At 42.5% G+C, this 23,647-nt stretch overlaps 1 protein-coding gene across 2 annotated transcripts in view; it reads right to left on the bottom strand.

Annotated features, from left to right (window-relative positions):
• The window catches only part of LOC139543724 (contactin-associated protein-like 4), a 198,236-nt gene that overhangs the window by 16,246 nt on the left and 158,343 nt on the right, over positions 1-23,647 (bottom strand). For both annotated transcript variants that reach the window (XM_071350076.1, XM_071350077.1), the window contains 2 exons: positions 3,357-3,596; positions 1,986-2,216 (listed from right to left, as the gene is read on the bottom strand). In XM_071350076.1, the coding sequence (XP_071206177.1) occupies positions 1,986-2,216; positions 3,357-3,596 (471 nt within the window). The remainder of the gene's footprint in view (positions 1-1,985; positions 2,217-3,356; positions 3,597-23,647) is intronic.

Raw genomic sequence — 23,647 nt, 5'->3', positions numbered from 1 at the left:
AGTGACTGATTTCATAACATAAGCCTACAAAGCATTCAGCTACTAAGAGGATTCATCTCTAATTCCCTATCAATAACAGAGATATTAAATCAAATGTATTTTTGTAATTTGGAAGGAATTAAGTATCCGAGGGGCTCTGAGTAATGCACGGCTGTGTTGGTGTCGTCAGTCATCTCAGAAAAACAAACAAACATTCACATTCAAATGAATAGGGAGATTGGAAATGTATTGCACCTCTTAAGAAAACACACCCTCGTTGACGCTGCTGCACACAAATGATCACTTCATACAAAGGTGGAATTGTACACTTTAAGCAGACAATGTATTTGTTATTTGAATATATACATTTTTTTTTACACACATCCAGTCGGAAAAAAAATATTTGTAAGGGCTAGAATAGACAAACGATTTGCGCAATAGGACAAATGAAACAATTCTATTAAATAAGTGTGAAGGACCCATTTTTAGATTTAAGCAGAGGGCAATCGTATCAGATAGTTCACAATTACTGAGGCACTGTAAGGTTAGAAGTATTTGAGCCATGACATGATTTGTACCATAGGACTAAGAAACAACTATTATATAACTGGAGAGGGACCGTTCAGATTGTTTTATTTTTTATTTAACCTTCATTTAACTAGGTAAGTTAAGAACAAATTCTTATTTACAATGACGGCTTACCAAAAGGCCCCCTGCGGGGACAGGGGCTGGGATTAAAAATGTAATTAAAATTAAAATATAGGACAAAACACACATCACGACAAGAGAGACACCACAACACTACATAAAGAGAGACCTAAGACGACAACATAGAATGACAGCAACACATGACAACACAGCATGGTAGCAACACACCATGACAACAAGATGTTAGCAACACAACATGGCCGCAGCAAAACATGGTAGCAGCACAAAACATGGTACAAACATTATTTGGAACAGACAACAGCACAAAAGGCAAGGTAGAGACAACAATACATCACGCGAAGCAGCCACAACTGTCAGTAAGAGTGTCCATGATTGAGTCTTTGAATGAAGAGATGGAGATAAAACTGTCCAGTTTGAGTATTTTTTGCAGCTTGATCCAGTCGCTAGCTGCAGCGAACTGAAAAGAGGAGCGACCCAGTGATGTGTGTGCTTTGGGGACCTTTTAACAGAATGTGACTGGCAGAACGGGTGTTGTATGTGGAGGATGAGGGCTGCAGTAGGTATCTCAGATAGGGGGGAGTGAGGCCTAAGAGGGTTTTATAAATAAGCATCAACCAGTGGGTCTTGCGACGGGTATACAGACATTACCAGTTTACAGAGGAGAATAGAGCGCAGTGATGTGTCCTATAAGGAGCATTGGGGGCAAATCTGATGGGGTGCGACCGTTGAACTAAGCTCATGAGGCATTTATATTCTTCAAGAATAAAGGGTTACATATCATTGATTTACAAGTCCAAACATGAATATAGCAACTGCTGATTGCCCCTTTAAAAATATATATATTTTTGTACTATCCTCTCACTAGTCCTGATCTTGTTTGGTCTTGTTTGTGCTCTCCTAGAAAGACAGACAAAGCCTTAACAATTTAGTGTGCATGAATTGAGAGGCAATAGTGTCTGACAGGCCTGGTGTCTACGGGGACTTGGAGACTCAAATTAATTCAAATGAATTCTGTTAAAGGTGCTAGTGGAAGGAAAGGAGCAGCCAGATTAGGACCTGCTTTCTAAAGATGATCTCTCTCTCTCTCTTACAGTTGCTGTTAATAACCTTTCTAGATGTAGTAATATTTAGTTCCAAAATGACAATAGTTGTACACCTTCACGTTACTTGATATGTCCGTTATTTTTCAGATTTTTATAGACCCTACAAGCTGATACAGAGACTTGTATTCACTCTGTACAGTAAATGCTAAATAAAGTGTGTTACTTCGAATCATTGAAATGTTTAAAAACGGCAGAAAATATATATATATATTTTTTTATCTCTCTGCTTCTTACCATTCCTGTTGAGCAGCACAGCCAGGTACTCTCTGTAGTAGGAGCAGATGTAGAGCAGTAACGCAGGGCTCTGTGTGGTTCTAAAGCTAAACGAGACATTCTCTCCTCGTAGCGTCAGGTCAGAGTAGATGGAGGAGGACTGGGACTGAGTGCTGGTGTTTCTAGTCAGCTCGTACGGCTCCTTGAATGTGTACTGGACTGATGTCCCAGGTTTGAAGTAAGCAGAGACCTCTGGAGGTTGGGAAAGCAGAATAGAGGAGTCGGTGGTTATTTGTGGGGGTTGAATTGAATAGGCCAATAGTTCCACATTGTGATAGAACAGTTTTTCACTTTGTTATACATCTGTTAACATTCTGTCCATGAGTAAACTCTATTAACAACTTAAAAACTTTCATGTATTTAACAATCTACGCCTTTGTTCATATTTGCAATTTATTTTTAACAGACATACTGTAAATAAAACCATACAATCAGCATGTTACTTACAGAACAATACTCTATTTAATGCTCAACAGTCTACCACTGTGGCATTGTGTCAATCAGCACCATGGCGACTGCCCGCTGATGTTCTAACCATGAAGTGGTCCAAGTCATTTATATGAATTCTTGAAAATGTACAAATCGGCCTGCCTGCATCACACAGGTGACCCGCTGATGGCGATGACTCAGAGACATCAAAGGATGTACAGAAACACTTCTATATCAAGCTCTTGATGTAGCTAATGCACACAGCTGGTAAGAACTTGTAAAGTAATGCTTGACCTCGAGCTCAATATGAGGGTCCTCTAAAATAATATAAATTCTTGACCTTTTGATGGTTCTCATTTAGTACTGTATGCACCACTTTCTAAATGGCTGTTCTGGAAGGTATTTCCACTCCTTGGTAGGAAATGACAAAGAGGTAACCGTATCTATTAGCCTTATAATAAAATAATGAAATAAACTCTCAGACAGCAGCAGAACCATCAACAAAAAACATATGGCTTTAGAATCTAACAACAGTTCTAACATTAGTCTTGTACTGTAATACAGTATGTCCTGTGTTTTTGTTGAGTGCACAAATATGAGCTCCACCAGTTGGTCCCAAATCGTTCCTATCCTCCCCCTAACCCTTGTTAGATGTATGCAGCTAGATCTAAATGGTCAGAGACAGGTACTGTATACGCAGTAAAGCGGTGAAGCTTCCTCCACATTGCTTCCACCTTATCTGCAAAAATCGAAAGGGTTGGGGCCAAAGAGGAGGATTATGGAGTGAATCGGGACCGACGTATATCCTCTCACATGGCTGATCGCCCCAAGGGCAAGTGAGTTGATCAGAAGAACCTCAGAGCTCAGAGGCTGAGGTCGAGGTGATGCTCATAGTCTATTTACCTCTCTGGCAGAAGGGGCCTGCGTAGGCGGAGAGGCCACAGTCGCAGGAGAAGCCATTGTACCTCTCCACACACCTCGCCTGGTTCTGGCACAGATGCCCGTAGCTGCCGCAGTGTCCCGGGCAGCCCGGACTCACCCCGGGCGTGATCTTAGCCCTCTCCTCCAGGTCCAGAGTCCTCCCGTTTAGTTGCAGCGAGCGGATACACCCCAGGAAACCTTTCATTCTGGAAGCAGTGCCACCTGCCAAGAAACAACACAAAATGCATTGTTCCTGTTTTTTTTTTATCTGTTCTTTTATCTTCTTCTGTGTGATGGGGCACGCAGGGCTACAGTACCAGAGTTATTTGACATGTCACCCGCCCGTCGCTCCCGGGAGCGTAAATTTGTCAACACTTTTTTTTAAAGAACAGAAGTCATTTAAACGACGACAGGGCGATGAAAACAAAGTTGAGAGTGGAAAACACATTCAGGGAGTTGAATTTGATCAGCTGTCTGTCTGCTGCCATTGCTCTGGCTGCTAACCTCCCTCTCCTTTTCTTCTCTCTCTCTTCTTTCTGGCATCCCCCCATCCTTCAGAGCTGGCAGCTCAAATTGTTCTTAGAGTTCATGCAAGGCTTTTCACAACAAAGAATCAATGAGCCTTTCCCCCTGCAAGGCACTCTGGCTCTCGGTCTGCGAGTACAATTGGCATTCTGATTCAAACTGAAAACCTGATTATAATGTTTTTTTAAGCAGCACTACAATGTTAAAACATTTTTTAGGTGGGCTGTGTCAACTCTTTGGTCAAATATAATTGAAAGCTTTTTTTGAAGCAAATCAGCACTACAATCCATTTCTTAGGTACTGTATTGTCAAGTTCTTGGTCAAATGGAATGTAAAAAATATTTCCTTCTATAAACTGTTGAATAAAATGTCACTTGGTCATTGTAGACGGAACATTAACTGATGCTGAAACTGAAAACGTGGATTTTTTTAAGCAAACTTACACTACAATGTTAAAGCGTTTCTAAGGTAGTTGTCAAATCAAATGTTATTGAACACTCTTAAGCTAGTTGAGTTGGAATAAACTGTCATTTGGTCATCGCAGAGCAGACTTTGGGTAACTGTCTGGTGGGATTTAATCATGTTTGGGTAATTGTGCATCAGAATGAGCTCATGATTCCGGGAAAGTGGAACAGTGAGCCGAGACAAATCCCCGAGGAGAGGAGAAGCCGGTGCGTTTGGGCCACTGGAGCAGGAAAAGGAGAGAAATGCTGTCACAGAGAGAGAAAGAGAGAGAGAGATTTGATTTGAGAGAGTACGAGTGAGAGAAAGAGAGAGAGAGCAAGGGGGGGGGGTGAGAACGAGAGAGAAAGAGAGACAAAAACTGGCGGAGAGGGAGAGAGAAAGAGAGAGTGTAAGTGTAAGTGTGGAGAGAAAAGCTGTCCGAGAATAAAAACACTTAAAAGGAAAACATGACAGTAGGAACCTCAGGTGAAAGTCAGTGAGTTTAAAAGGTAGGCTAATACATTTTCACAGTTAACTTAGGCTACATGTCATTACTATAAAAGCCACAATAGAACCACTAAAGCAGTCATTTGGACTGCTCATGAATTTAAAAAAAATGTATTACTATGCCATTTTTAAAGACAATCTTTGACTTTTCCTAAACAAATCTATAATATGCAGTACCAGTCAAAAATTTGGACACCTACTTATTCAAGGGTTTTTCTTTATTTTTTACTATTTTCTACATCGTAGAATAATAGTGAAGACATAAAAACTATTAAATAACACATATGAAATCATATAGTAACCAAAAAGGTGTTAAACAAATGAGATTATTCAAAGTAGCCACACTTTTCCTTGATGACAGCTTTGCGCACTATTGGCATTCTCTCAACCAGCTCCACCTGGAATGCTTGTCCAACAGTCTTGAAGGACTTCCCACATATGCTGAGCACTTGATGACTGCTTTTCACTCTGCGGTACAATTAATCCCAATAGGGTTGAGGTTGGGTGATTGTGGAGGCCAGGTCATCTGATGCAGCACTCCATAACTCTCCTTCTTGGTCAAATAGCCCTTACACAGCCTGGAGGTGTGTGGGGAAATTGTCCTTTTGAAACACAAACGATAGTCCCACTAAGCGCAAACCAGATGGGATGGCGTATCATTGCAGAATGTTGTGATAGCCATGCTGGTTAAGTGTGCCTTGAATTCTAAATAAATCACTGACAGTGTCACCAGCAAATCACCCCCACACCTCCTCCTCAATGCTTCACGGCACAGACATGGTGGTTGGAACCAAAGATCTCAAATTTGGACTATTCAGACAAAAGGACAGATTTCCACCGGTCTAATGTCCATTGCTCGTGTTTCTTGGCAAAAGCAAGTCTCTTCTTTCTTATTGGTGTCCTTAAGTAATGGTTTCTTTTCAGCAATTCAAACATGAAGGCCTGATTCATGCAGTCTCCTCTGAACAATTGATGTTTGATTAGTGTCTGTTACTTGAACTCTGTGAAACATTTATTTGGGCAGCAATTTCTGAGTCTAAGTTATTCTAATGAACTTATCCTCTGCAGCTTTTATTTTGCAGTTTCATCATAGCACTTGATGATTTTTGCAAATGCACTTGAAGAAAGTTTCAAAGTTCTTGAAATTTCCCAGACTGACTGACCTTCATGTCTTAAAGTAATGATGGACTGTTGTGTCTCTTTGCTTATTTGAGCTGTTCTTGTCATAATATGGACTTTAGCAAATAGGGCTATCTTCTGTATACCACCCCTACCTTGTCACAACACAACTTCGCTGAAACGCATTTCAGAAGGAAAGAAATTCGACAAATCAACTTTTAACAAGGCACACCTGTTAATTGAAATGCATAACAGATGACTACCTCATGAAGCTGGTTGAAAGAATGCCAAGAGTGTGCAAAGCTGTCATCAAGGCAAAGGGTGGCTACTTTGAAGAATCTCAAATATAAAATATATTTTGATTTGTTTAACACTTTTTTGGTTAGTACATGATTCCATATGTGTTATTTCATAGTTTTGATGTCTTCACTATTATTCTACAATCTAGAAAATAGTCAAATGAAGAAAAACCCTGGAGTAGGTGTTCTAAAACTTTTGACTGGTTATGCAAATTCTGTCATTGTTAGAATCTTAATATCACAAACAGAACTGGTGTTATCGACAGTTTTAGGAGGACATGTCATTTTGTACATGGTTTTTCCCATTGCACCTCTGTCTCATGAAAGTAGGGCCTGCTCCCCTCTTCTCCCGATAGTTAAAGATGTCGTGCCCAGTTGAAAATCACTCCGATAATTGCCTCGAAATTGAACCGAAAGTGACTAATTTCAGACATAGGCCTATAATAAGAGATAAAATAAATGAAGTAGGCTAAAGTATGATGGGGAGAATGGATGAGTTGATGAGCGAGGGGAAGCGAACGATTCATAATTATGTAATCACCAATTGTGAATGAAGAACAGGGCGGGCCATTCTATTGTATTCATCTATTCTAATCAGTCTACTCTGGCTTAATTGGAATACACAGTGAGAGCGTGCGTAATTTACAATGGTAAGAAGACCAAGACAAATGGATGCACTCGTTAGCGTTGCTAAAAAATCCGAATGAAAACGACTCTGATGGTGGGGAATAAATAAATCACGATGACATCTCTGATGAGTATTCTTCTGATTCTGAGCCTCAACCGGAACCGAGGCCTAAAGCAAAAAAAGACAGAACTGTGCGAAGGAGCGAGGAAGGCACTGTTTGGGAATAGAACAAGCCGTTGAGAATTCTATAAACTATTATCAGCACCAAATGGCATCACTGATAAGCAGTCCCTACGTCTCAAGCAAGAAATAAAATCAGCTACGCACTCAACAGCTTTCGTTGTTCAGGCTATGTGACATGGACATGCGCCAACTTATAATTTACTTTTTGACTATCATATCAACACATATTCATAATGCCATTATTTATATTGTGATAATTTTCACTATTATCAAGCACACTTGGCGCTTGTAATGATATTTAGGCTACTGATGTTTTCGTCATTTGACCATGCATCTTGCTGACCGTGCATCTTAGTGGTTGGGGTATTTATTTTTATTTGGTCATTATAAAAATAAGCGTATAGTCTACCAGGTTCCAACACCAATGCTTTCTGTTTCATAGTTGTAACATAGGCACTCCACGAATACAATTTATTAAACACTTAATAATATTATTTGTATTTTTATATAGCCTATAGGAGGTACCTTAAGGGGCTGCAGGTAGCCTAGTGGTTGCTGGATTGAATCCTCGAGCTGACAAGGTAAAAATCTGTCGTTCTGCCCCTGAACAAAGCAGTTCCCCAGTAGGGCGTCATGTAAATAGGAATGTGTTCTTAACTTACTTGCCTAGTCAAATTTAAGGTAAAAAAAAAATAAGCGCCCCATATGGAAATCAAATGTCTGCCCAAGGGATTTGTCCTAGCGCCGGCCCTGGTCAAAAATACGCAAACGTTTAGAAAATCAGAAATGGAGCAAATACTTTTTCAATACACAGACTGTTATCTCTAAGCAAATGTATGATTTCATTTCATAACGTCCTATTGCCTTCTGACAGGTTCTGATAAACCTTTACGCAACCTCATATTGAGCCTATCAGTGTCATTGTGCTGGTCTTCAGTCTGTTTTCGCCCGAGACCATATTCTAATGATTAAAGAAAGGAAGCACAAGGAAAACCAGGCTGCAGTAGAATACTTTATCACCAAGCAAATATGTTTTCTTTTTTCTTGTCATATCTGCAAACACCCACTTTGGAGGAAGAACAAACAGTGGCTTCGGGGAAGAGACAGAGACCGGGTATTTGAATGAATATTTATGTGAAGAATGTCTTTAGCCAGTAATCCTAGAGAATGGTTACCGGTGGGGGACCATATCAAGATGCCCTATGGGGAAGAAAACCTCTTGGGGTTCCTAGGAAGCTAAAAACCTCTTAAATGTAAATTCCCCAGATTTTGATTTTTTTTTTTTAATTCAGTATAGTATGAGAACGGTAGCCCCTATCTGTAAAAGCAGGGCCTTTTCCCGAAACGCTGAGTATGTTGGCTATTGATCGGTGCCTTCAAATTTTTGGTGTGACTTACTACCATATATGGGCATACGTATTTACAAAGGCAGCCCGAGCCGATGACCTCATTTCAAGATGGCTGCTACCTACATTCCGTTTAGCGTTGTGAAGCATAAACAAAATAAACACGGAATACATTGATACACATCGAAAGCTGGGACTCCGCAGATCATGAGGTTAATCGTATCTGATTGGATGTGACCTACCGTTATTGATCACCAGCCCGAGAGTCAAAATGTTTATTTTACACAACGTTTTCACCAAACATCTTAGAAGGTAAACTTCGATTTGGTCTGTGTTTGAGCTATAGCTACATGGGGGGTATCAAATGAATCCTTAGGTTGGTAGGAACAAATCTAGCATATTGCCATGTTATCTGATGATGTATGACTTAATGGAAACATCAAATGTCCACTGAGTGACTTTCTTTGCGCATAACAGATAGAGTTGACGTCTTAATTATTATTCTACAATGTAGAAAATAGTAAAAGGACAAACCCTTGAATGAGTAGGTGTGTCAACTTTTGACTGGTATTATAGTCCCATGCTTTTCATAGTGCTTGTGGCACCATTCGTCCTAACAGAATCGGTTTCCCCAAGACCAAGGTAGACGACATGACAAAGACAGTGGAGAGCAGGACCTTACGTTGGATCAGGACTAACAAGCTGCTTTTTGTTAAATGGAAGGACACTAGGGAAGTAACCATGCTCACCACACACACACATGCCAAACGACAAAAGGAAGAACTGTAAGCATTGCACAAAACACAGGGGGAAAAAAGCGTAAAATGCCAGATTTTCTGTCCGAAATGCCAGTTCACTTTTTGTTTCCTGGCACATAGGCACTTTTATTTAATTTATTTATTTCACCTTTATTTAACCAGGTAGGCTAGTTGAGAACAAGTTCTCATTTACAACTGCGACCTGGCCAAGATAAAGCAAAGCAGTGTGACACAAACAACAACACAGAGTTACACATGGAATAAACAAACATACAGTCAATAACACAATAGAGTAAAAAAGTCTATATACAGTGTGTGCAAATGAGGTAAGATTAGGGAGGTAAGGCAATAAATAGGCCATAGTGGAGAAATAATTACAATTTAGCAATTAAACACTGGAGTGATAGATGTGCAGAAGATGAATGTGGAAGTAGAGATACTGGGGTGCAAAGGAGAAAAAAAATAATTAAGAGTATGGGGATGGGGTAGTTGGATGGGCTATTTACAGATGGGCTATGTACAGGTGCAGTGATCTGTGAGCTGCTCTGACAGCTGGAACTTAAAGTTAGTGAGGGAGATATCGGTCTCCAGCTTCAGTGATTTTTGCAACTCGTTCCAGTCATTGGTAGCAGAGAACTGGAACCAAAGGAGGAATTGGCTTTGGGGGTGACCAGTGAAATATACCTGCTGGAGCGCGTGCTATGGGTGGGTGCGGCTATGGTGACCAGTGAGCTGAGATAAGGCAGGGCTTTACCTAGCAAATACTTATAGATGACCTGAAGCCAGTGGGTTTGGCGACGAATATGAAGCGAGGACCAGCCAACGAGAGCATACAGGTTGCAGTGGTGGGTAGTATATGGGGCTTTGGTGACAAAACAGATGGCACTGTGGTAGACTGAATCCAATTTGCTGAGTAGAGAGTTGGAGGCTATTTTGCAAATTACATCGCCAAAGTCAAGGATCGGCAGGATAGTCAGTTTTACGAGGGTATGTTTGGCAGCATGAATGAAGGATGCTTTGTTGCGAAATAGGAAGCCAATTCTAGATTTAATTTTGGATTGGAGATGCTTAATGTGAGTCTGGAAAGGAGAGTTTACAGTCTAACCAGACACCTAGGTATTTGTAGTTGTCCACATATCCTAAGTCAGAACCGTCCAGAGTGGTGATGCTGGACGGGCGGGCAGGTGCGGGCAGCAATCGGTTAAAGAGCATGCATTTAGTTTTACTTGCATTTAAGAGCAGTTGGAGTCCACGGAAGGAGAGTTGTATGGCATTGAAGCTCGTCTGGAGGTTAGTTAACACAGTTTCCAAAGAAGGGCCAGAAGTATACAGAATGGTGTCGTCTGTGTAGAGGTGGATCAGAGAATTACCAGCAGCAAGAGCGACATCATTGACGTATACAGAGAAAAGAGTCGGCCCGAGAGTCGGAGGGTCCGAACAGGCCCTCCGATTTGACACACTGAACTCTGTCTGAGAAGTAGTTGGTGAACCAGGCGAGGCAGTCATTTGAGAAACCAAGGCGGTTGAGTCTGCTGATAAGAATGTGATGATTGACAGAGTCGAAAGCCTTTGCCAGGTCGATGAATACAGCTGCACAGTATTGTCTCTTATCGATGGCGGTTATGATATCGTTTAGGACCTTGAGCATGGCTGAGGTGCACCCATGACCAGCTCGGAAACCAGATTGCATAGCGGAGAAGGTACGGTGGGATTCGAAAGGCTCCTGAGGCTGCGTTTATTGTAGCTGGGGATTTTAACCCTTTTAATGCGTGAGTTCCAAATATCTCTAACGGTCGCCCCAGCGTGAGTTGTTTTATGCACGTGATGTTAGAACGTTCTCTCCAATTCCAGAATGTGATTGTTATGTAATAGTACATTTAATCTGCGCTGCCCTCAAAGAAAAGCACGCCGCCTGTTTTATTTGTCAATTTTAAATTATTTTCTAAACAGTTTTTTATTTTATAATAACAGTTTGAAATGAGGTGTGTTCCGCCTCATTCATTCACATAAAAAAAATTACTTTTGCGGACCAATTAATTTTTTTGACATTTCTGACCCGGACAAATTCCCCAAACACTTCTCAATTGTTTGTGCAGTTCAAGTCTGCAGACATTTACTCATCTGCCGTCCTGCATACACGTGTTCATATTTTCCACCTGTCACCTGCATCGCAATCAAAGTTGTTTTCGTTACCAATAATAACTTTGGAAATGAGTGCGTTTCTATCAAAGTGCCTGCATGTCGTGTTATGTCGTTTCTACTGTAGCATCATGTTTTTGTGTATATTCCTTATAACCGCGGACACGCGATGTAACGTTACTCATTTCATAACATGTATGGTGTTATACTCAATGCTTAGGTATCTAGCTACAGTCTTATTAGCTCTGGAAAACAATGCTAATTGCGTCACGGATGTATTAGCATGTGTTGTATGTTGAAGCTACCCTGGCCTTTTGACTCCCAAGTGGCACAGCGTCTCAGTGCTAGAGGCGTCACTACAGACACCCATCTTCAAATCCACCAGACTCCGTTTCTATCAAAGTAAGTGCCTAATTACGTTATATTAGTTTCTGTGTCGTGTTATACCGTTTCTACTGTAGCTCACTGTGTGTATGGAGCATAATATATTTGTGTATATTCCTTATAACCGCGGACACGCTAGGTAACGTTACTCACCTTTTATGGTGTTATATTCAATCGTGCTTATGTAACTAGTTACATTATTCTATTAGCTCTGTAAAACAATGCTAAATGCGTCAGAAGTATTGGCATGTTGTATTTTGACGCTACCCTGGAAAAATATCTTATACCACTTGGTCGTTTTCTGAGTTCATTCCACAAAGCTGTTTATCATGTCGGCCTTATCCACTGCCCCCATTTTGAGGTAATAGTCAAGCACGCAGTCTGGTTTGATGTTTCTCTGTCTGGTTTGTTTCTCTCTCCCGTCAGGTGGTTCACCTTCCCTGTGGCCGACATGGTTGCTGTATGGACAGTGGAGAGGACATGGACGTCTCGTTTGTCATGGCACTTTACTGCCAGCTGTTGACATCTCTTGTTTTGTATAACGGGTCATTTAGGATGGCAGTAGCGTTGATGATGAAATGCAGTCATAGCAGCAGAACTAGAAAGCAGTCTTGGGAAAAGAGGGTGGCAAAGAAGGGAGTTGCAAACATAGGATCTCTGCTCCAGTATTCTCTTAGGGAGTTCTTCTTTACTGTCACCAGGAATGTATACATTTCACTAATTGTGGTTGTCCCCCCACTCCTGGTGTAACAGTATAACTTTACGTCCGTCCCCTCGCCCATACCCGGGCGCGAACCAGGGACCCTCTGCACACATCAACAACAGTCACCCACGAAGCATCGTTACCCATCGCTCCACAAAAGCCGCGGCCCTTGCTGAGCAAGGGGAACCACTACTTCAAGGTTTCAGAGCAAGTGACGTAACTGATTGAAACGCTATTAGCGCGTACCCACTAACTAGCTAGCCATTTCACATCCGTTACACTGGCTCTCTCTTATCCTGTAGCTCCAAGGCATAGCGATTGGTCTCTACTATGTCTCCCACCAGCTCCTCTGTCAGAAACAACTTGAAGCACTCTGCCTCAGATGGAAATGGCAAGGGGCGTTGCACTCCAGACTGGGACTCATCAACACAATCAGCAGGGCCAGGAGGGGTGAAATGGCTGGCAGCCTTCCAGCTACCACAGAACTCCTGTACTTCATCCACTGTCAGTCTGCCACCATCACCACCAGCATCTTCTAATGGAACTGGGACTTTGTCAGTGGACAAGGGGTCCTCAGATTCAGGGTTCTCAATGGCTACAAGGTTGGGGGGCAGCTCCTCACTGTCAGAATCTGATTCCTGACATTTGTGAGTTGTCTCCTTTTGAAAGTTATTGCTAATGCTACAGCTTAGCTCACTATCTACATACATAAACAACAACACTGAATGGTTTAGAGTGAGAGGGTACGTGGTTGACTGCCGGCACGCACCACTTGTCTCAATAAATCACTATCAGAAAATATTTTGTGTGGCAATTATTTGTGTATTTACTGTTTTATTCACATGTTTTCAATTCTATGTGACAAATCATGCATTCCGATTCCTGCACAGATTGTAATGGGCACATATGTGGGTAAAATACTTTTTTGAAGGTTGTACTGATTATGATGAGCTAAGCTAATTCCAGCTGTGTAGCCATGTTTGTTGACATACAATGCATTCTGGGTTTCACGTAATCGTCTGTTTGACCAAAGATGTTATAACAAAATGAGGTGAGTAAGAGTTCACTCATTTTTTGAGGACTAACGGAAATGAAGGGTGGGATGTGAACTACAGTGATTGACACACCCCTTCAACATGCATACTATAAACAGACCAAACTCATCTTGTCTTCTCTTATTATCTTCGGTTTCTGTGAGGAACAAATGCATGGCTGTGCGCTGAAACTAATCGTCAGATTACTTTCGATTTCAAGTGTTTTACCTAATTATTTCGATCAATGGTGAGCTCACCCGTGATGTGATTAATTATACATAATAATTGCTATTAGCTAATTCATATTGTAGTTTATGTCAGCCGAGAGTTAGAAAATATTACTGCTTGTGTTGGGTCAATCTTTCCTCAGTTAGCGCTTGGACAAATGTAGCCTACATTTTTCCGGTTAGGATGATTGTGTTATGCTATATATACTTCTGTATATATATACACTATACTTCTGCATCCCAAAATAAACTGCTCACATTCTGGACATAACTTTGTAAGGACTGTGTTTGTGTAAATAGTTTCTGAAAAAAGTGGCCAGCTCAAATGCTGATTGTTGCGTCGTTCGAAACTGGCCGTTCTAAATGAGTGTTCTAATCACACGGGTGTGATCGTACGCTTCAGGGACCACTGTAGGACGATCACACCCGTGTGATGGTACGTGTGAAAGGGTTAACAAGGCTAATCTGAAACCAAGGCTACCTAAATTCTATCAGCATATCGATTGCGCGACCCGGGCTGGCAAAACCCTAGATCATTGTTATTCTAACTTCCGCGACGTATAAAAGGCCCTCCCCCACCCTCTTTTTGGAAAGGCTGACCACTACTCCATTTTGTTGCTCCCAGCCTATAGACAGAAACTAAAACAGGAAGCACCTGCACTCAGGTCTGTTCAACGCTGGCCCGACCAAGATTGCTTCTATCATTTTGTTTTGTTCCCCTTAGCGTCGAACAGCAACATTGATGAATATGCTGATTCGGGGTGCGAGTTTATTAGCAAGTGCATCGGTGATGTTGTACCCACAGCGTCTATTAAAACCTTCCCCAACCAGAAACCGTGGATTAATGGCAGCATTCGAGCAAAACTGAAAGAGCGAACCACTGCTTTTAATCAGGGCCAGGTGATCAGAAACATGACCGAATACAAACAGTGTAGCTATTCCCTCCGCAAGGCAATCAAACAAGCTAAGCGTCAGTATAGAGACAAAGTAGAGTCGCAATTCAACGGCTCAGACACGAGAGGTATGTGGCAGGGTCTACAGTCAATCACGGACTACAAAAGAAAAACCAGCCCGTCGCGGACCACAATGTCTTGCTCCCAGACAGACTAAACAACTTCTTTGCTCGCTTTGAGGACACTACAGTGCCACTGACACGGCTGCTACCAAAACCTGCGGGCTCTCCTTCACTGCAGCCAACATGAGTAAAACATTTAAACGTGTTAACCCTCGCAAGGCTGCAGGCCCAGACGGCATCCCCAGCCGCGTCCTCAGAGCATGCGCAGACCAGCTGGCTGGTGTGTTTACGGACATTCTCAATCAATCCTTATCCCAGTCTGCTGTTCCCACATGCTTCAAGAGGGCCACCATTGTTCCTGTTCCCAAGAAAGCTAAGGTAACTGAGCTAAATGACTACCGCCCCGTAGCACTCACTTCCGTCATCATTTTACATTTAAGTCATTTCATGAAGTGCTTTGAGAGACTAGTCAAGGATCATATCACCTCCACCCTGCCTGACACCCTAGACCCACTCCAATTTGCTTACCGCCCCAATAGGTCCACAGATGACGCAATCGGAATCACACTGCACACTGCCCTAACCCATCTGGACAAGAGGAATACCTATGTAAGAATGCTGTTCATCGAGTACAGCTCAGCATTTAACACCATAGTACCCTCCAAACTCGTCATTAAGCTCGAGACCCTGGGTCTCGACCCCGCCCCGTGTAACTGGGTCCTGGACTTCCTGACGGGCCTCCCCCAGGTGGTGAGGGTAGGTAACAACATCTCCACCCTGCTGATCCTCAAGGACACCACCACCCGAGCCACTGCCTGTTCCCCCCGCTATCATCCAGAAGGCGAGGTCAGTACAGATGCATCAAAGCGGGGACAGAGAGTCCGAAAAACAGCTTCTATCTCAAGGCCATCAGACTGTTAAACAGCCATCACTAACATTGAGTGGCTGCTGCCAACATACTGACTCAACTCTAGCCACTTTAATAATGGAAAAATGTATGTAATAAATGTATCACTAGCCACTTTAAACAATGCCACTTTAAATAATGTTTGCATACCCTACATGACTCATCTCATATGTATATACTGTACTCTATACCATCTACTGCATCTTGCCATCTTGATGTAATACATGTATCACTAGCCACTTTAAACAATGCCACTTTTATATGTTTACATACCCTACATTACTCATCTTATATGTATATACTGTACTCTATACCATCTACTGCATCTTGCCTATGCCGTTCGGCCATCACTCATTCATATATTTTTATGTACATATTCTTATTCATTCCTTTACACTTGTGTGTATAAGGTAGTTGTTGTGAAATTGTTAGGTTAGATCACTTGTTAGATATTACTGCATGGTCGGAACTAGAAGCACAAGCATTTCGCTACACTCACATTAACATCTGCTAACCATGTGTATGTGACAAATACAATTTGATTTGAAATGGTCGGTGATCTGTTTACTAACTTGGCTTTTGAAGACCTTAGAAAGGCAGGGTAGGATAGATATAGGTATGTAGCTGTTTGGGTCTAGAGTGTCTCCCCCTTTGAAGAGGGGGATGACCGCGGCAGCTTTCCAATCTGGGGATCTTAGACGATACGAAAGAGAGGTTGAACAGGCTAGTAATAGGGTTTGCAACAATTTCGGCTGATAATTTTAGAAAGAGATTGTCTAGCCCTGCTGATTTGTAGGGGTCCAGATTTTGCAGCTCTTTCAGAACATCAGCTATCTGGATTTGGGTGAAAGCGAAATGGGGGAGGCTTGGGCAAGTTGCTGTGGGGGGTGTAGGGCTGTTGACCAGGGTAAGGGTGGCCAGGTGGAAAGCATGGCCAGCCGTAGAAAAATGCTTATTGAAATTCTCAATTATCGTAGATTTATCGGTGGTGACAGTGTTTCCTAGCCTCAGTGCAGTGGGCAGCTGAGAGGAGGTGCTCTTATTCTCCATGGACTTTACAGTGTCCCAGAACTTTTTGGAGTTTGTGCTGCAGGATGCAAATTTCTGTTTGAAAAAGCTAGCCTTTGCTTTCCTATCTGCCTGTGTATATTGGTTCCTGACTTCCCTGAAAAGTTGCATATCGTGGGGGCTATTTGATGCTAATGCCGTACGCCACAGGATGTTTTTGTGCTGGTCAAGGGCAGTCAGGTCTGGAGTGAACCACAGGCTATATCTGTTCCTGGTTCAACATTTTTTGAATGGGGCATGCTTATTTAAGATTGTGAGGAAAGCAAAATCCTTCCAGGGTACCCGGGCCAGGTCGATTAGAAAGGCCTGCGTGTTTTAGGGAGCGTTTGACAGTGATGAGGGGTGGTCCTTTGACCGCAGACCCATTACGGACGCAAGCAATGAGGCAGTGATCGCTGAGATCCTGGTTGAAGACAGCAGAAGTGTATTTGGAGGGCAGGTTGGTTAGGATGATATCTATGAGGGAGCCTGTGTTTACGGATTTGGGGTTGTACCTGGTAGGTTCATTGATAATTTGTGTGAGATTGAGGGCATCAAGCTTAGATTGTAGGATGGCTGTTAAGCATGTCCCAGTTTAGGTCACCTAAAAGCACGAGCTCTGAAGATAGATGGGGAGCAATCAATTCACATATGGTGTCCAGGGCACAGCTGGGGGCAGAAGGTCGTCTATAGCAAGCGGCAACGGTGAGACTTGTTTGAGGAAGGTAGATTTTTAAAAGTAGAAGCTCAAATTGTTTGGGCACAGACCTGGATACTAAGACAGAACTCTGTAAGCTATCTCTGCAGTAGATTGCAACTCCGCCCCCTTTGGCAGTTCTATCTTGTCAGAAAATGTTATAGTTAGGGATGGAAATGTCAGGGTTTTTGGTGGCCTTCCTAAGCCAGGATTCAGACATAGCCGGTTTTCACTCAAAATCTCACGATACATGGCCCCATTCATTCTTTCCTTTACACGGATCAGTCGTCCTGGTCCCTTTGCAGAAAAACAGCCCCAAAGCATGATGTTTCCACCCCCATGCTTCACAGTAGGTATGGTGTTCTTTGGATGCAACTCAGCATTCTTTGTCCTCCAAACACGACGAGTTGAGTTTTTACCAAAAAGTTCTGACATTCTCCCAATCTTCTTCTGGATCATCCAAATGCTCTCTAGCAAACTTCAGACGGGCCTGGACATGTACTGGCTTAAGCAGGGGGACACGTCTGGCACTGCAGGATTTGAGTCCCTGGCGGCGTAGTGTGTTACTGATGGTAGGCTTTGTTACTTTGGTCCCAGCTCTCTGCAGGTCATTCACTAGGTCCCCCCGTGTGGTTTTGGGATTTTTGCTCACCGTTCTTGTGATCATTTTGACCCCACGGGGTGAGATCTTGCGTGGAGCCCCAGATCGAGGGAGATTATCAGTGGTCTTGTATGTCTTCCATTTCCTAATAATTGCTCCCACAGTTGATTTCTTCAAACCAAGCTGCTTACCTATTGCAGATTCAGTCTTCCCAGCCTGGTGCATGTCTACAATTTTGTTTCTGGTGTCCTTTGATAGCTCTTTGGTCTTGGCCATAGTGGAGATTGGAGTGTGACTGTTTGAGGTTGTGGACAGGTGTCTTTTATACTGATAACAAGTTCAAACAGGTGCCATTAATACAGGTAACGAGTGGAGGACAGAGGAGCCTCTTAAAGAAGAAGTTACAGGTCTGTGAGAGCCAGAAATCTTGCTTGTTTGTAGGTGACCAAATACTTATTTTCCACCATAATTTGCAAATAAATTCATTAAAAATCCTACAATGTGATTTTCTGGAATTTCTTTTCTCATTTTGTCTGTCATAGTTGAAGTGTACCTATGATGATTTACAGGCCTCTCTCATCTTTTTAAGTGAGAGAACTTGCACAATTGGTGGCTGACTAAGTACAGTGGGGCAAAAAAGTATGAGCAATTCCTAAGCAATTAATATCACATCATGCTTAGGGTTATGTATAAAAATTCTGGGCAGAACCAGTTGCACATTATTTTGGCTACCATGGCCATGCCCACATCCACAGGGCACGAGTGGTCACTAAATGTTTTTATAAAAGTTAAAACGATGTAAACCATATGCCATGGCTGTTTCAGTAACTCGATCTCAACCCAATTGAATACTTATGGGAGATTCTGGAGCGCTGCCTGTGACAGCGTTTTCCAACACCATAAAAAAAAACACCAAATTATGCAATTTCTTGTGGAAGAATGGTGTCACATCCCTCCAATACAGTTTTGTACACTTTGTGTTTCCTTTATTTTGGCAGTTACCTGTATGTTTGATGATACCGCAGATTTGAAGTGTTCTTTACAAAATATTCAACCACATTTTTATGTGGCTTACTGTCATGTACTTGACAAAATATTAAATTCACATATGTTATAGGCTTACTGTCATGTGTAATTAAGACATATTCAATTCACATGTTTTAGGTGTAAGTGTCATATGTACTTTACAAAATATTCAAATCACATATGTGACTTCAGAAAATTTAGTTGTTACAGCCTGAATTCAAAATTGATACAAAAAATTATTCTCACCTATCTACACACAATACCCCATAATGACAAAGTGAAAATATGTTTTTAGAATTTAAAAATATATATTGAAAATTAAATACAAAAACATCTAATTTAAAAAGTATTCCCAAGTCGGTACTTTGTAGAAGCACCTTTGGTGGCAATTACAGCATTGAGTTGTCTTCTTGGGTATGGCTGTAGCATATTTGCACATCTGGATTTGAGGATTTTCTCCCATTTTTACTTGCAGATCTTCTCAAGCTCTGAACAGCAATCTCCAAGTCGGTAAACAGCAATCTTCAAGTCTTTCCACATATTTCCAATGGGATTCAAATCTGGGCCCTCAAGGACTTTCACATTTTTGTTATGAAGCCCCATTCCAGCATTGTTTTGGCCATAGGCTTGGGGTCATTGTCCTGTTGGAACGTACATCTTTGCCCCAGTCTAAGGTCGTTTGCACTCTGAAGCAGGTTCTCTTCAAGGATTTGCCTGTATTTGTCTCCATTCATTGTTCCCTCTATCCTTACCAGTCACCCAGTCCCTGCCACTGAAAAGCATCCTCATAGCATGATGCTGCCACCACCATGGTTCACGGTAGGGATGGTGTTAGATGGATTTTGAGCTGTGCCTGGACTTCTCCAGACATCACGCTTTGTATTCAGGCCAAATAGTTGAATTCTTTTCTCATCAGAACATATAATATTTTGCCTTATGCTGTCACGTGATTTTTTGTGAACTCCAGGCATGCTGTTATATGCCTTTTTCTCAGGGATGGCTTCCGTCTGGCCACTCTTCCATAAAGAGAGTAGTTCTGTCAGAGTGGTCACCTCCCAGACCAATGTCCTTATTGTCCGGTTACTCAGTTTGGGTAGGACGGCCATGCACTAGGCAGAGTCTGGATAGTTCCACATTTGATCAATTTCCCAATAATGGAGAACAATGTGCTCTTGGAAACTTTCAACACCCTAGAAATGTTTTTATACCCTTCCCCCAATATACAGTGCCTTCGGAAAGATTTCAGACACCTTGAGCGTTTACACATTTTGTTAGGTTACAGCCTTATTCTTTCCTCATCAAATCTACAAAACTACACCCCATAATAATAAAGCAAAACAGGTTTTTAGAATAAAAAGAAGGAAATATCACATTGATATAAGTAAATCAGACCAGTTACTCAGTACTTTGTTGAAACACCTTTGGCAGCGATTACAGCCTAGAGTCTTCTTGCGTATGACGTTACAAGCTTGGCACACCTGTATTTGGAGTTTCTCCCATTCTTCTCTGCAGATCCTCTCAAGGTCTGTCAGGTTGGACAGGGAGCGTTGCTGCACAGCTGTCTTCAGGTCTCTCCGGAGATGTTCGATCAGGTTAAAGTCCGGGCTCTGGCTGGGCCACTCAAGGACATTCAGAAACGTGTCCCGAAACCACTCTTGCGTTGTCTTGGCTGTGTGCTTAGGGTCATTGTCCTGTTGGAAGGTGATCCTTCGCCCCCAGTCTGAGGTCCTGAGTGCTTTGGAGCATGTTTTCATCAAGGATCTCTCTGTACTTTGCTCCATTCATCTTTGCCTCAATCCTGACTAGTCTCCCAGTCCTGCCGCTGAAAAACATCCCCACAGCATGATGCTGCCACCACCTGTAAGGATGGTGCCAGGTTTCCTCCAGACGTGACGCTTGGCATTCAGGCCAAAGAGTTCAATCTTTTTTTCATCAGACCAGAATATTTTTCTCATAGTCAGAGTCCTTTAGGTACCTTTTTTGTAAACTCCAAGTAGGCTATCGTGTGCCTTTTACTGCGGAGTGGCTTCCGTCTGGTCACTCTACCATAAAGGAGAGCTGATTGGTGGAGTGCTGCAGAGATGGTTGTCCTTCTGGAAGGTTCTCGCATCTCCACAGAGGAACTCTGGAGCTCTATCAGAGTCACCTCCCTGACCAAGGCCCTTCTCCCCCAATGCTCAGTTTGACCGGGCGGCCAGCTCTAGGAAGAGTCTTGGTGGTTCCAAACGTCTTCCATTTAAGAATGATGGAGGCCACTGTGTTCTTGGGGACCTTCAATGCTGCAGAAATGTGTTGGTACCCTTCCCCAGATCTGTGCCTTGACACAATCTTGTCTTGGAGCTCTACGGACAATTCCTTCAATGTCATTGCTTGGTTTCTGCTCTGACATGCACTGTCAACTGTGGGACCTTAAATAGACGTGTGTGTGTGCCTTTCCAAATCATGTCCAATCATGTCAATTCAATTTAGAAAAATATCATGGCAAAGGGGTGTGACTGCTTGTTTAAATGCCATATGACTGTATTTCAGTTTCAATAAATCTTCCAAAATTCTAATAGCATGTTTTCACTGTCATTATGGGGTATTGTGTGTAGATGGGTGAGTAAAGAAACAGATTTTCAATCCATTTTGAATTCAGGCTGTAATGTGGAATAAGTGAAAGGGTATGAATAGTTTCTAATGGCACTGTATATCCAAACATTTCCATGAGGAAAAAATACTTATTTTAAACAAAATACAGGTCAGTTCATAACTGGCAGCACCAGCAAGATTCCAGTCTCTTAATGTGGTATGGACACAACCAGTGAACACAACCACTCTAAATATCAGAGTAAGACATTTTCAACAACTATTAAAGCTCCAACCAAGTTTATTCACCCAAAGGATCGAACAGCTGAACAGACAGACATATTCCACCAGTGGTAGTATACAAACTCAGCAAAAAAAGAAACATCCTCACACTGTCAACTGCGTTTATTTTCAGCAAACTTAACATGTGTAAATATTTGTATGAACATAACAAGATTCAACAACTGAGACATAAACTGAACAAGTTCCACAGACATGTGACTAACAGAAATGGAATAATGTGTCCCTGAACAAAGGGGGGGTCAAAATCAAAAGTCAGTATCTGGTGTGGCCACCAGCTGCATTAAGTACTGCAGTGCATCTCCTCCTCATGGACTGCACCAGATTTGCCAGTTCTTGCTGTGAGATGTTACCCCACTCTTCCACCAAGGCACCTGCAAGTTCCCGGACATTTCTGAGGGGAATGGCCCTAGCTCTCACCCTCCGATCCAACAGGTCCCAGACGTGCTCAATGGGATTGAGATCCGGGCTCTTCGCTGGCCATGGCAGAACACTGACATTCCTGTCTTGCATGAAATCATACACAGAACGAGCAGTATGGCTGGTGGCATTGTCATGCTGGAGTGTCATGTCAGGATGAGCCTGCAGGAAAGATACCACATGAGGGAGGAGGATGTCTTCCCTGTAACGCACAGCGTTGAGATTGCCTGCAATGACAACAAGCTCAGTCTGATGATGCTGTGACACACCGCCCCAGACCATGACGGACCCTCCACCTCCAAATTGATCCCGCTCCAGAGTACAGGCCTCGGTGTAACGCTCATTCCTTCGACGATAAACGCAAATCCGACCATCACCCCTGGTGAGACAAAACCGCGACTCGTCAGTGATGAGCACTTTTTGCCAGTCCTGTCTGGTCTAGCGACGGTGGGTTTGTGCCCATAGGCGACATTGTTGCCGGTGATGTCTGGTGAGGACCTGCCTTACAACAGGCCTACAAGCCCTCAGTCCAGCCTCTCTCAGACTATTGTGGACAGTCTGAGCACTGTTAGAGTCTGAGCACCATTCTATACCTTGCCCCACCTAACTGGATTATTGACCCCTGCCTGCACTGACCCTGAGACTGCCTGCCGTTCTGGACTCTTTGCACCCTCTTTGAATTACTGGCCCTTGCCTGCCTTTGACCTGTTGTTTGTCTGCCCCTGTATTAGAAATAAACGTTTGTTTCTTCGACACTGTCTGCATCTGGGTCATACCTGAAACCTGATAGTGTAAAGCTGTCATCAAGGCAAAGGGTGGCTACTTTGAAGAATCTCACATATATTTTGATTTGTTTAACACTTTTTTGGTTACTACATGATTCCATATGTGTTATTTTATAGGTTTGATGTCTTCACTATTATTCTACCATGTAGAAAAGAGTAAATAAAGAAAATCCCTTGAATGAGTAGGTGTGTCCAACTGACTGGTTGTGTGGGTGTGTGCGCGTGTGTGTGTGTGTGTATGTTGGAGAGTCAGTGTAGTATGTGTGTTGGTAGAGTCCAGTGAGTGTGCAGAGTCTGTGCAACAAAAAAAAGTGGGTCAACGAAAATAGTCCAGCTAGCCATTTGATAAACTGTTCAACAGTCTTCGAAGGGGTAGAAGTTATTCAGGAGCATTTTGGGAAAATAGAGCTTCTGATGTGATAGTCTACACATTATTGTTTCTAGTTGAGGTTAGTCAAGTCAAGTTAGTCAAGTGTCATTTTGCCGAGAACAGTCTATGACTTGGGTGGCTGAAGTCTTTGACAATTTTTAGGACCTTTCTCTGGCACCGCCAACTACAGGAAGCATTTGGTTGTAGTCATAACAGCTAAAGATGGCACAACCAGTTATCG

The sequence above is a fragment of the Salvelinus alpinus genome, chromosome 18, assembly GCF_045679555.1.
Source record: "Salvelinus alpinus chromosome 18, SLU_Salpinus.1, whole genome shotgun sequence".
In the NCBI taxonomy this organism is placed as follows: domain Eukaryota; kingdom Metazoa; phylum Chordata; class Actinopteri; order Salmoniformes; family Salmonidae; genus Salvelinus; species Salvelinus alpinus.
Note: the sequence above shows the minus strand (reverse complement) of the source record. Positions and strands in the feature narration are given on the sequence as shown.